Source organism: Rhinolophus ferrumequinum, chromosome 20, assembly GCF_004115265.2.
Source record: "Rhinolophus ferrumequinum isolate MPI-CBG mRhiFer1 chromosome 20, mRhiFer1_v1.p, whole genome shotgun sequence".
NCBI lineage: Eukaryota > Metazoa > Chordata > Mammalia > Chiroptera > Rhinolophidae > Rhinolophus > Rhinolophus ferrumequinum.
Window position 1 is genome coordinate 13,081,978 of NC_046303.1, and position 14,591 is coordinate 13,096,568.

The 14,591-nt window shown below is 39.7% G+C and overlaps 1 protein-coding gene across 3 annotated transcripts in view; it reads right to left on the bottom strand.

The window, feature by feature from the left end:
• Positions 1–3,476: 3,476 nt before the first annotated feature.
• CREB5 (cAMP responsive element binding protein 5) overlaps positions 3,477–14,591 on the bottom strand; it is a 381,676-nt gene continuing 370,561 nt past the window's right edge. The window contains exons 10-12 of one of the 3 annotated variants that reach the window (XM_033088719.1): positions 8,219–8,327; positions 7,604–7,632; positions 7,178–7,308 (exon numbers count right to left, since the gene is read on the bottom strand). In XM_033088719.1, coding sequence (XP_032944610.1) covers positions 7,628–7,632; positions 8,219–8,327 — 114 coding nt within the window. In that variant the 3' untranslated portion in view covers positions 7,178–7,308; positions 7,604–7,627. Of the gene's footprint in view, positions 7,309–7,603; positions 7,633–8,218; positions 8,328–14,591 lie in introns of all 3 variants that reach the window. The other 2 variants (XM_033088717.1, XM_033088718.1) reach the window with 2 other exon arrangements.

Below are 14,591 nucleotides of genomic sequence, written 5' to 3' on the forward strand. Positions count from 1 at the left end.
GGAGCCAGAGAGGTGTGAGGGGGAAGGAACATGGTAGGCGATAAGCTCAGGGAAATATCAGGCTGGTGGTGGTGGTGGTGGGCTCAGGTAGGGCCTTCATAGAATTTAGTAGTAAGGAACTTGGCTTGCTCTGAATGAAGGAAGTCCTAATCCTTGTACAGTTTTGAGCAGTGGAGGGACATAGTCTGGCATCCATTTTCAAAGGCTCCTCTGGCTGCCATTCAGGAGAATATTGCAATAATCCAGGTGAGAGATGCTGGTAGTTTGGATGGAGTTGTAATGGTAAAATTGGTGAGAAATGATGGTTGGAGTCTAGCTGTGCTGATGGATCAGATATTGAGTGTAAGAGAAAGAGAAAAGTGACTGAAAATTTTATACAGGGATAAAGAAGAGGAAGGAAGGAAGAGAAAGGAAAGTAGGAAGATATCTAGAAACGTGCATGCATAAAGGGGCTAAGACTATCCTGGGGACTTCTCTGGAGGTCAATCAGAGAACTCCAGGACTTGATTGCCCAAGTAGAATATGTGATTCTTGGTTCCTAGACATACTCGAACAAGAATTTATGCTGGCTGTATTTCTTGATGGTGAAAATCTACTAACCCCAAAGTGAAGTTTAATTGTGTGGCCAACCCACTGTGAATGTGTTAGACTAGTGGCCTCCGTTGGGAAATTGGATGGAAAAGGCAATGGGGAGAGTGCAGTGATGGTCTGGGAAGGAGAAAAATCTCACCTCCTTCTGTCCCTAGATAATGGTGACCCTGAAAGAGTAAGTCTTGGTTTACAGGCATGAAGGAGACCTTGGGTAGAATGGATGTCATTGATCCCCAAACCCAAATTTCATCATACAACAGTGACATATGTTATTTGCATTTGAGTGCTTTATTATATTGGAATTGCAGTGATATTATTAACATTTGTACAAATGCACAAAATCTTGTCTCTTCTTGCTAGAAAGAGATGTAAAAATCTGACCTAGTTGAACAGTCTTAATGAACTCATTGTCCATTGGTAACAATAATATGTTCACGATGCAACAAAAAGCTTAACATAAAATTAAACATATTAAATGCTGCAGCAAATATTTACAGGTATGTACCCCCGATTTTTTTTTCTCCTTCCAGTAAGGAAGGTGGTTGCTTTACAAACAGACAAACAAACACAAATGCTTTGCTGTTTACAGTTACAAACAACCCCCCAGTCTAGAACTTAAAGTGACAGCACCTTTTATGGGATTTCTTTAGTTAACACTTACTTTATACAATGCTAAACATTTTTTCTTTTCATCCTATTTTTGGACAGTATTTATATTCCAATTGTCCTGGAATATTGTGTTTGAACGGAGCCATTTTTCTGGGCCTTTCCAGAAGATCCCAAACCCCATGTCCTCTCTAGGAAGAACATTTCAAGCTTATCTTTTCTCCAAGACAAACCTCAAAGGCAGAACTCCTTTCTCTATGAGGCAGGTGTGATTTAGCGGAAGGTAGAAGGAAAGAGGGTAAGTAGGTCTTCTTTATTATCGGCGGGCTGGTTGGGAAGGGTCCTTTGTCTGAACACCCATCCACATTAGCACTGCTGACACCTTTCATTACGTCCTGTAGTGTCTATAGCATTGGTTTTCTAAAGGAGCAAACTAGAGTCTAGTTAGCTGATTGTGCATCAGATTTTAAGGATGTATTTAAAGCTACTTTATTCAGGTTCCACATTCTCAGTCCTGAGGCTAACATGATTCTGTTAAAAAAAATTCTATAAAGGTCTATAATATGAAACTCAATGCGAGAAAATCTGAAATGGCTTACGAGGAGCTTTCTAAATCCTGACTTCTACTGAGCTAGACATTGCAAGCTGGTCTAAATATAATAGTTGAAAATTATTGATTCCCCTCTGATGATAAACCTGGAAAGGTATCAGACTGCCACTTAAGAATATTAATCTTTTAACAAATGCTGGCAATTTGGCCTTACCCCCCTCTTCCACTTGTGGTTAAATAGTCTTTTTTTGTTTGTTTGTTTTTTAAAAAATAGACAATTTATAAGGAAAAAAATATATAAACACTCTTTAAGCAATTTGGCTATAAGCATTACATCACTGAAAAACTCCACAAGAAATAGTAAAATATCTTGAATGGACATACACTTTTTCATTTTCACAACATGATGAGCTAGGGTTTTTTGTTTTGTTTTGTTTTTTCTTTTCATTTCTTTGTTTTGGTATGGGATTTTACTTGTGAGTTTATTGCTTCAGTGTCTTCTTGTCCTTTCTCAGATTGTAATTGTAAAATACAGGTGCTGTCCCTAATTATGTTACAAGGCAACGTTGTATTTTTGAGACCTAGGAATGAAATAGAGAAGGCCACTGTCATTTCAGCAGCCTCGAGAGATCATGGCTAGAACAACAGCCCAACGGCCACCACGGTGCACAAAAGAATAAGTCTCCTGGCTCATTCAGGACACTTTGGTTTGAAGGATGAGACAGAAAATTCTTAAGTGTAGCTTAGCTGCTGCCTCACATCTGTTGCATATATAACATTTTCAAAACATGCTATGGATAAAGAGATAAAGGTTATAAACTGGCTCTTCTCGTTGGCATTCTCGTAGCAGGCTTCATCTAGGCTGATGTGAGAAACACGTCTTCACTACGCTACTAATGAACGCGCGTGAATGTACCAAATAGTCTGTATTTTAAATGATGTAGCTCAGAGCCTCGGAGAAAGGGCGGGGGTGTTGGAGAGGGGAGGCTGAAGACAGGGAGGAGGTTCGAAAGAGAACAAGAGAAAGGGATCAAAAACGCTAAAGTGCAATTTTAAAATATAAATTATTTCAAGCAGAAGAGAGGTTCTAAATTGCTACAGTTCGCATAGGCACGGTTTTATTCAAATTTAAATGGGTTATTTCCTTTTCCTTCTCAGATATACTGCATAATGGAGCTGGAATGGCTTAAAGCTACTGCACATTGTTTGAGAAGGGACAAAAAGAGCACTAAGGAAGCTGAATAGTGCAAGGCATTCTAGGGAATTGGGGTGGGGTGGACAGAAGCAGAGATGAAGTTGTTTTTACACTTTTACAAGAAAGCTGTTCCAGTTACAGTTACTGATTCCCTTTAGCTGAACTCTGCTTCCTAAAGGAAAGAGCTTACTTTAAACATGAAAAAGAAATAAATGTGTTTTAAAAAAAACTGTTAAAAGCACAAATTAAAAAATAACTCACAGAGCAATAAAAATCCTTGACATTTCTATGCACAGAGATCTAAGCAAACGTTTCCACCAAATGATGGAGAACAGCCATTTGAAACCCTGAAAAATGAAGATACACATAACTAGAGTAGTTTATTATGAACTAATACTTTAAAAACAAGTAGATCCTACAGAAGAATACTGTTCAAATGGAATGTTTAAAAATAACATTTATTAATAAATATCTTATAAAATTCTAAATTAATAGATTCCTGTTCAAATTTTGCTTTGGTCCTTGAATTCCACTGTATACATACATACATACATATATATTTTCTTAGATGGTTTCTATTAACCAGAAAGAAGCACGTTCTCTCCTAACTGGATGGCTAGTTTCATAGCAGTTACTGATGTTTAACCCCCCACCCTCACGTCCCCTGACCCCAGCCAAAGTCTGGTCTTTTACTGAAGCTGGTTTAAGATTTTAACGACGAACTTAACTAACACACTACAATTTACTTAGCGAGCAGGCAACAACCACCTGACATTCACCGTTGACACCCCTCTGATCAGAACATGCGTTGTATTTTATTTCATTGACCGGATAGGCTCCCAAGAGCATTTGCTCCCAGGAAGTCCCCCTCATTGTAAGAACGCAGGCAGTGTGACAGCTCGCACTGCTCATCTGTCTCCCACAGGCTGTGTTAAGACGGTGACTTGCATACATTGACGCAGAGGTAGGAGAGAGCTGAGTGGGAGTATAAAGGGAAGACATCCGACCTAACGTGAGTGTGCAGCCGTGGCTAGGATTTTCCCTACACCTGTCCTGGCCTATGCTGAGAAAAAAATTAAGATATGGATGCTTCAGTTTAGATGAGGTTTCACCTGGTAGAAACACTACCAGGGAGACCTATATAAATTAACTCCCGTCACATAAGGTAGGGAAGGTGTTGTAGAAATTTCCAGGTAGGCTGGCAGTGACTTCAGAGGCAGATCCTGCCGACAAAAGTACCACACATGATCGAAGAGAGGCAGTGCTACAGAGACCTGCGCTCCTCAGGCTGGCTGTTCTGAAGGTCATTACAAGTGATTTGTGGAAATATGGATGGATGACCTAGTCATTCAGTGGGAGAGGAGAATGGGGTAGAAGGAAAATGTTTTCCAGGATTAGCAAAAAGTGTAGGCATGAAGGAGGACTGATTATTCCATGGTCTGGAGAGGGCTGGACCTTCAAGGGAAATACATAATATTGATAAGCTGAGTGTTATATCTGACCAGTGAGCCTTTCTGCTTGGGACTTCAGGGGGCTCTGACAACTAACTAGCCGGTATCTTCCATTTACTGTGTATTTCCATACTGCCAAGGAACATATCTAAAGGCCCTGAGTATAACAAGAATACAGTTTATTCTAATTATATGTTGAGGCCCGTTTGTTAACGTGTGTGGTTGGTTTGCCTACTTAGCATAAAAAACAGACATAATTGAGCTATATATAATGCACATCAGTCAAACTGTCAAGTTGCTGAATTAAGAAAACTCAGGCAAGTTCTTAACTGCAGAGGCTTTGGGTTTAACAACTAAATATTTCAATCAAGAGATGGAACAGCAGTAAACGATAATTTTAGTGACAACCCACTCCCCGGACAGTCTGGTATTACCAGTGGATTTTTTAAAAATCCATTTCATTAAGTGCTATGCATACAGTAAAAAAAAAGAAACATTTTTGTTTACTGAAAGCAAAAAATAAAATTAAAAAATTAAAAAACCCAAACAAGTAAACATTTCGATTAGCTCTTTTTCCTTTTCAGGGGGACACATAGATAGTCCTAAATAGGAGTTATAAAAAATTATTTTTCATTTCAAAATAGGGATAAGAATGTTAACTTCTTGTTTAGCTAAATCTTAAACATTTTTTAGGAAGCCAGGTAGGTTAAACCATTCAGCTGTTACTGCTAGGATTCAAAACAAAACAACTATGAATTCAGTATTTAAAATACTTAAAAAATGATATGTTTGTCTAAAATATAATAGAAAATCCTTTTCGTTTGCATTTTTTCTTTTTTCCTCTTTTTTTTTTTTTGTTTTTGCTTTTGTTTTGATTTTTAGACCATATATCCAAGTCATGAGTTTTACTGGATACTCCAAACTTTCTTTTGAAAGCACTGCATACATGAAAAGATTGTTGATAAATATTGATTTAAAAAGTAAGTTAGTAGATAAAACTGAAACTAGTTATAAAAATCATGCTTCATGACCCTCATATTTTCTTTTTTTTCTCCAAAATAGATTCTTATACTATAGTGAGAGAAAAAAACCCACATCCTTCCCTTTTCTGAACTCTTATAAAAGCTACACCTTTGTAAAATACTATTCTTTTAAATCCCATGAGAAAACACACACATATACACACACACACACACACATACACACACGTTAAGAGGTCAAGCATTCAAATGGAGATGAAACACCAGCACCTGTCTAGACTGCTAGAGAGAAACATTAGCCCCTGTTATTTGTGAGATGTGATATTAAAACATTAGCGCAGTAGAATGGCTTGTTTCAAGGAGGCACAACTGTGGTTTGGAAGTATCTGCTTTGTATAATGGGCAAGTCCACGAAAGTTGTTGAAAATGTAAATCAGAATTATTCAGAAGAGTGGAGTAGCCATATTCATGGGGTCCTTTTAGCGGCCAAGAGTGCTTTAGCTGTCATGGGAGGGATGAAAGCACCCCAACGGAACATTAGGTTTTCTTTCTCTCTTTGTTCCTCCAGTAGTTGGTCTACTTTTACCCACCAGAACAGCAAAGCTCGTTCCATAGGCTTAAGAAAAAAAAAATAACAATAAATCTTAGGCTATTAGCAGCTGACGATTGAACAATGTAATCTGTGTAGTGAATAGAGCCCTTCTGAATTATTATATAGTCCATGGCTTTCTGACATAGACAGGCCATTTAACACCGGTTGTAATTCGAGGGTGTGATGTTATCGCCTCGCATCATGATTTGGACTTTTCACCATCGAGGCTTACAAAGCTCCCTTCCCTAGTGTCTCCACAGCTGGCATTCAACAGTGCTACCCCTATGGCTAAGCCACCTTTTATTTGCTCTGATTATTAAAAACATTAAATCAGGCACATTAAACGTCTCCCGGTTACTAGTTTGTAAAATGCAAGACTTGAATGAACTCCAGCTCTGGGCCAAGGGTGAGAGAGAAGCACTCGCTAGGTCCACATTGCTGAGGTTTGCTTTTTTTTTTTTTCTTTAAACATTATTTTCTTCTTTACATGCAATGCTAAAGGGGGAAAAGTAAAACAGAAGAAAGTAAGTGAAGAGTAAACAGGGAGCCCAGGAAAGAGCAGAAATGGAGAGGAAACTTGGGTACTCGAGGAAGTGGACCAAGAAGAGCAGGAGAGGTGGTGAGATGTCTGGTGGTTGTATTTGGATATCAATGGATCTTATACTCTTTTATAGTAAGAGAAAAAAAGTTGTGGAAAAGGCTCTGTGTTCATCTGGGATTCTGGTGACATCACAGCACAAACTCAACATGTGTTATGATGTCACCAGACTTCTTACCCAGTTACCTTGCGTCTGTTGACATCTAAGTAAGCCTCATTTTGGCTAAAAGCTGCGGTTTAACAAGATTCAATGTCTCAGGCAAAGGGTTGGACTGATAAGAATGAAACCATGACTATATACAGAGAGTTCAGTTTATAAACAAGGAACTGGTACCAGAAAATTGGAGAAAAGCACCAAAGCATTTCCCAAGCTGATAGATATTAATTGCATAACTCCCTTTTTTTTCTTATATAACTAAGTATAAAAGACAACATTTCCATAATAACTATAAAAAACGAAAGCCAGTCTTTGAAGAACTGAGGCGTCTTCCGGGTCTGAGTGAATTCTAAAAATGCCCTTAAAAGAAAGGACGCATGGTATGCGGCAGCTCTTCTTGGAGGCAAGGTCTGACCCTTGATTTTTAAAGAATTGGATTCAGGTCTGTTCTGTGAGTGGTGAGCTGGCTGAGGGTGGAGCTTCCTACGACCTCGCTGACAGCCGAGGACGTAGTGATGGTATTATGCTGGATGACCTGCTGCTGAGAGCAGGCGGAGACAGGGCTTGCAGGAGGGCTGCTCTCCGGACCTAGGAAGAAACACACCAATATAGCTCTTTCTTGGCTGGCTGTGTGGACGACTCAGAAAAATATTACTAGCCGCTTACTAGAAATAGAAGAGTTTCACACATGTTCTCCTGGGGGTTAATTTCAAAACTTTAAACTGGAGTCACAAAGCTATGCCTTCCCAATTTATAGCTACAAGCAAAGCCATGCTTTCTACGTGAGCAAAATGATTGGATGTGTTTGAGTCTTGGTGTATGAACGTCCCCATCTTGTCTTTTCAAATAGCCATCCATAGATCAAATGTGGAAAAATACTCACATGTGGTGGGAGAATCTGTGTTGCTCAATCTAAAAAATTATTTGAAAATAAATTGACCTTCAGCCATGAATCCCTGCTCCTCCCGCCAACCCCTACTCAACTAGCATCCAACCAACATATTGACATTCCAGGTGCAGAAACTGGGGTCTAGAAAAAGGGATTCACTTCTCGTCTTGATAAACTGAGACAAGGTCGCTAGCTTTTCAGCCCAGTGAGTAATACCCAGCATATCTCAGAGGCACTGGAAGTGATTCACCCCACGCCTGTTTCCCAGCCCGTGGATTTCTCTGGAAGACTGCTAGCCCATTGGTAACTTGTCTCCAGCAGGCAATTTTCCTACTGGCTGCTGAGTTGGAATTTGGTAGGATTTTACAAAGTGAAATGCCGGTGGAAGTCTAGCAGAAATGATCAGGAGGTGGTGGATAAGGATCCAAAAGGAAGATTCCCCCCACCCCCACCCCCGTGGGATAGTCTGGCAGCCATCCAGAATCCTAGCATGATATCTGCCTGGATGTGCAATCTACACTTTGTTTTTGCTCTTTCAATAAAATCCAATGCAAAATTCATGGCAAAAAAATTGAACACTAAAAAAAGCAAAAAACATCAAAGACTTACTTAGATACCCTTGCGACTCTTTCTGCATGGCTGTTATCGGGCAGTCTTTATGTGTTAACAACAACTGTTTCAGCTGCGCCACCTCGTTTTTCAACATGGACACTTCATTCTGGAAAGAGACATATCAAAACCATGTTGAGAAGACCAGTGAGTACAAGCCTATGGCCACGCGCACTTTCAACAATGATACTGGCAAACTCTTCTGTTACATCCAAATGACATTAAGAATATTATTGGATTCACCTGCAAATGTGTAGCTTTCCTTTAGTTTGGCCCTCACATTTACCAGGGGCTTCCTGAAGAGACTCGGTTTTGACTCACGAGCTGAATCCTATTAAGAGCATACCCTGTAGGTGGACGCTGGTGCCAGGTTGCTTGGATGGGAACCTCCACGCTACACTTACTGGGTGACTCTAGGCAGGTAACAAACCAGGTGAGAGCACCAGCAACTTTGCTTATAAATTGGGGATAAAAACAGCACAAAGTTCTTTGAGTTGTTGTGAGGATTAAATGAGGTCATAGATGTAACACACACAGAACAATGCCTAGCACATACTAAACTCTCAAGTATATTTACTTGTGATCATTATATTTTTCACACTGTCTTACAAGCTCAGGTTGACTTTCAATATGCAAAGGTCAATGTGAGGCGTTGGGAAAACTCGGGAGGCTTCACACTGACATGCCCTCAGAGGAAGCTGACTAATCTACTATCAGGTTTCCCACAAGTTCCAAATGGGCTACAGTTGAACAGAGCGCGTCTCTGTGCCTGACGTCTTCTTAGCAGAAGGCAGGGAAGCACGTGGTACAAATGTTGGTCCTCTGCTGATGGGATGAGGTTCGCCCAGGGAGGCCTGGGGCATGGGACCATGGAGTTGGGGTCGTGATTGAATTAATTTGATGGGTTTATTAACTAGTTTGGCTAACTTCAGTCTATAAACTCTTATCCCCCTCAGTACCAGGGGGTCGTGAATTGTGTGTGTGTGTGTGTGTGTGTGTGTTTCTCATTTACTTAGATAAGTGCCTGAAATCTCCACTTTGTGTAATAATTCATAAAGACAGGTTCATGGCTTTGTAGAATAATGTAGTTGGCACCATTGCCTACAAGTACAAATGTAGAATAGATGGTTGGTTCCAAGGTGCTTCCACTTGAGAAAAGTAAACTACAAACAGCACTATCTCCAATAAGCCATTTTACAGTTGTGATACCTAATACCCTCTGCCTGGGCTCTGTTCATTTGTGGCTGCCAGGTATTCTAGTCCACATGTAGGAGACTTTAAAGAAACATGCATACGGAAAAGGTTGTTTTAACATTGCTGTCAGTAAGTTGTATCTACACTTTCTATATGAACTTGGCTTTTCAAGCATGTATTTATCACCTAGAAAAGTAAGTTTGGGATTCTAGAAGTTAATTAAAAATTTGTTTTTGAAAATTGTTTTAGGGGATACCTCCTATTTCTGCATTCATTTGCAAAATACATTGTAAGCAATCAAATGTTGAGTAACATAAATGAGAAAATAATTTTTAAAATCTCATCTCCAAAGCTTTTCTTTTTCTTCTCCAAACTTTACAAAATAAAAAAGATCTGAGAAATTAGCATTAATAGTAAATAAATCACTAATTGCACAGGAAAATTGCTCTTAAATCTGAGAACATTCAGGAAAGCAAATTGTACCTCCCACGTCCAAATAAGTGTGATTGATAAGGGGCCCTAACAAAGACAAACGTAACCCTTGTCAGTTCCAGGGTCAGTGGGACAACTTTATTTATAGGACAATTTATTTTAGCCTTAAACACTAATTCTTTCCTCTCTGATTTTATGCGCATTTAAATTCAGACAGCCTTCCTTGCTTTCTCCAGCTCCCCCTCTGCTTAAAATAGCATGTGTAAAAAAAAAAAAAAAAAAGTTACTTTTGGATTATTACATATAAGGCAACACCTGGTTCAAAGGAAAACAAACAAAAACAAAAAGAAAAGGGGAAAAAGTAAACTAAGACTAGTGAATACAGATATTTTTGGCCTCAAAATGAAATGTCATGTTATTTACATTTGGATTCTAGAAGTGACACTTTTCTGAAATTAAACCTGGTAGACACCTGCCCCCGAGGAGAAACTCAGCGGCAGATTATGTAGACAACGATTCTTAGAAAATGGAGTCAAGCTCCAAGTTTTAGTGAATCCAGCCCCACTTTTCTTCTGTGACCCAGGATACAATAAATAAGGAAAACATCTCGAACAAAACAAAACTACAGGATTCTTTTGCTTTCTTATACTTCTGGAAGAAAGAAAACATTCCACTTTGTGGCCGTCTTGGAAAAGTTGATTTCAGTCTCCATTTCTTCCCCTGCTATGCCCTGGGCAGTCACCTTCTCTAGGCATTTCCCAGGCACAAAGTGTTCTTTGCCCCTTCCTTAAGAAAACACTTTGAATTCCGTTCTTTGGGTTTCTACAATTGCAAGGAGCTAACTGCCCACAATACTTGGCACACCCCAAACCGTTTCACAATAAACTTTGCTTCCATGCGGGGCCACAATAAAACAGCACCGATCACTGCTACGCACAGCATAGGCGGTATCCCAGACTATAACCGAAGTCCCATTTAACATAGGTGACTTCAGCGGCCTAATCGTGTGTGGATAGCAAAGCGCCTTATTAATCAATACATTGTAAGCATAGGAACTGAGGCCCTTGGCGGGGTGAGGTCTATAAAAATGCAGGAACCTAAAGAGACCCGTGACAATCGATCATCATTTAAAGCTGTATGTCAACAGGGACATATTTCTTAATGTAATGTGTTCGTTAAGTATGTTTTTTAGCGATATTATAGTTGGAAAATAAATGCCAATTAATATTCTCCATAGAGAAAAACAATCAGCCTCCCGTTTTGTTCATAACTATAATGCTGACGAGGACTAAATACAAGTGTAATGGCCACAGAAGCAACAGACGTTCATGGGGCAAGTTCCCAGCCGAAAAAAGAAACTCTCAACAACTGAGGGTTGAGAATAGTAGGGTTTGGCCTCCCAAGTTGCCTCACCAACCTAGTATAAAACAAGCTGGTTGGACTAGTTCTCTAGTGCCTTCCAGCAAGATAGTTTTTTAGGCTGAGTGTTTCTCTGTTACCTTCTATTGAGAAAGGTAATTACTTAATTTAATGAAGGACTTGATCTTGATTTTTTTATTCACTAGTTAACTACTTTTGGTATTCTCAAATATGCTTTTATTTCAAGTCCCATTTTTCCTAAGGGAGCCAGTTCTAGCGCCTTCTGTGCTTCCAAATCTTACCAGGGCAGATGCCAAAGCAACATTTATAGTTTTGTTTTAACACAAAAGTTTGCGTCTGTGTGTGTGTCTATGTTGTTGAAAGTGTATAGAGCCTTCATCAGATTCCATAAGGGAGTCGTTGGGTTAAAAAAATGTCAAGAATTGCTGACCTGGAGAAAGAAAAGTGAATCGTATGCTGTGCACATGCGTAACCCTCTTGAAGATTCCATATTGATAGACTGGCTGATGTAGTAAATGCACAAATACCAGACTATATTTTAAATAAAAATCCTTTCCAAGGGAACATAAGTAGAATCACCTTGAATTCATTTTGGAAGAGAACAACCAGATAGCAAATGTTTCAAAATGCATGAAAGAAATCAAATGTGGCCTGCAGCTCTAGTAGGAAAATAAAAACCAGGACTTCTGGAAGCATTTTCTTACTCTGAATTACCTTGCTTTATGAATTGAGGCAAATCACCAATTTTTTCACTCCCCCGTATAGGTTATAATAATTGTGCTAGGCCTTCATATAAAAGTACTTTAAGAAAACAAAGTATTCATAATCAGTATTGATTCTCCTGCTGAAATCAGCCTTCCATTTTTCTCAGCTAGTTTGGGTTTGCTTCCCTAAAGCAGTTAGCCATTTAAATAGAGACTGTAAGAGCATATGCCATTGGATGAATCTGTTCTTAAACCCATAAGGTTGCCTTGGGATGAAATAGCGTCCCCTATAGAGACACTCAATACTACAATTAACAGTGTAAAGAAGAACTCCGAGAAGACCCTCAAAGCTACATTTGCAGGTTTTGCTTTTGGGGATATCATTGTGTTAATAAACCCAGAAGGCTTTTTGCTGTAAGCAGTAGTCTGTGCCAAAAAGAAAAAGAAAAAAATCAAAATGGGCCCTGCAATATAGCCGCCTTCCCCCACCCCCCGCCACTACTTTTTGTAGATTAGCTGGTTTGGTTCATTCTAAAACAAAAGACTTTCAATTTGTCAAGCAACAGTTCCCATCTGGCCCATTCTCTTGCCAAGTCCCAAACCTGGGCTCATGTGTCTAAAATTTCAGCAGCGACTTAGGCCATGTGTCTTTGTACTAAAACAGAAAAGCAATTATTTCTGTGGGTGACCAGATGATTTCCATATCATCTATTGAACACAAACAATCCACTCACTGAACCCCACATCAGCAGCTGATGCATTCAGAGCTGACCTTAGCTATTCTGTCAGGGAAAAGAATGGGGATTCCTTCAGTTTAAGAACTTTCTAGAATGAAAGATCACAGAATTAAGAAGGTTAGGTCAAGAGCAGACTTGCTCGGGTCGTCATCCTGCTACTTGCAGGTTGTGTGACTGTTGGGAAGACTCTTCATGTCCCCTAAGCCTCAGTTTCTATGTAAAATGTCAGATTGGTTTGTTTCTTCTATCTCCTCCAATTCCTATACCTGTGCTGACCTCTTGGGTAGAGATTTGTTATGAGACGAGGAAATGAAGTCTGGGAATTTGATTTTGTTTTCTTATGTCTGATTTTTCCAATCTGAAACTCTGCAGCCTAACTAGAAGGTTCTATGCTGGAAAACAACTCAAAAGTGGCAGCTAGCCATCCAGACCTTGGATATTCCATTTGGCTGGAGTTTGTTTGCTTAGCACCTTCAATTTCTGTTTACTTAAAATTTGGCTCACTGAACCAGCCTCAAGAGAGACACCTTTTTCTTCTGACAAAGGTCCAGTGAGAGGGAAAGGGTCATTCAAAGGTAGCAGAATCTGCATATCCTATCCAGCATGGCAAGGCGTGATGCAGAGCACTCGGCATCACAGAAAACATGGAACAGTTGTGGTTTCTGTCCCTCTAAGGCCAAGCAATGGTTGCAAAATGTCAACAGTTTAGTCTTTTCCGAGACTGCCCCTTCCTGGGGTCCTGCTTTACCAACCAAAACTATCAGGACACAAAAATCCTCTATAGGATTTTTTCCTGGTTTTCAGGGGCTAGAATTCTAGTATCTCTTTTTGTTAGCTATTTGGCTCTAAGAACATGAATGGATTAGAGTCTCAGAAAGGGTAAATTTACCTCATGTGTTTTGTAAGAGTGATAATATATATGCATATGCCAAGTCATGAACACTCTGACCTCGAAGCCAAGCAGCATCTTTACTTTTCTTGGCTCCCTTCTATGGCCCTTCCATGTTTTCATGCTCTAGAACCATACATAGGCAATACGCTGAAGTAATTCTGCAGGGACTCATTTTAGTTGAAACTGATTGAAACGGTTGTTGGCACCTGATATATGCCAGCTGGCTCCTTCATCTAAGGCAGTGGTTTTCAACCAGGGATGATTTTGTCCCTACAGAGGATATTTGGCAGTATCTGGAGACTTTTTGGTTGTCACAACTTGGGGTTGGGGTAGAGGGTGCTACTGATATCTAGTGGATAGAGATCAAGGATACTGCTAAAAATGTACAATGAGCAGGATACAACAAAGAATTGTCGAGTCCAAAAGTCAAGAGTGCCAAGATTGCTAAAACTTGCACATTTTTATGGTCCTCTTGCAGACCTCAGAAGAAAAAATGATTACTACGAATATTAAAAGTGTTTATCCAAGTTCTACCTAAAAGCTTCTCACATACTACTGTGCCTGCATGATTCTAGGATTATAGACTTTCAAGTTGGAGCGGCTTTCGAGGTGTTTGAGTCTAGCCATCCCACTGTGGCTTGACTCCCGTCAAACACATCCTTGCCAATTGGTCAGGCAGCCAGTTCTTGGATACTTTAGAGATGGGGAACTCATTAATTTATTCAACAAATAGATATTGAATATAGATACTTGGGAAGTCACCATGCTAGCTAGACACTACACTAGAAATAGGGGTTAGGTAGTGGTGGGAGTGGGTACTGAGACACAGCCCCCACTTTCATGTAGCCTATAAGTTAGTGAGAGGAATTATTATCTTATTTCTCTCAAACCTGCTATATATGTTTCCCTGTGTCTTTCTCATGTCTATCGCAAAAAGAATGATAAATTTAGGGGGGAAGTGAATGTCCATAAATTATGACGTTCAGTCCATGGATAACCCAAACTTTGTATATTTTCAGTTTGTACACTGGATG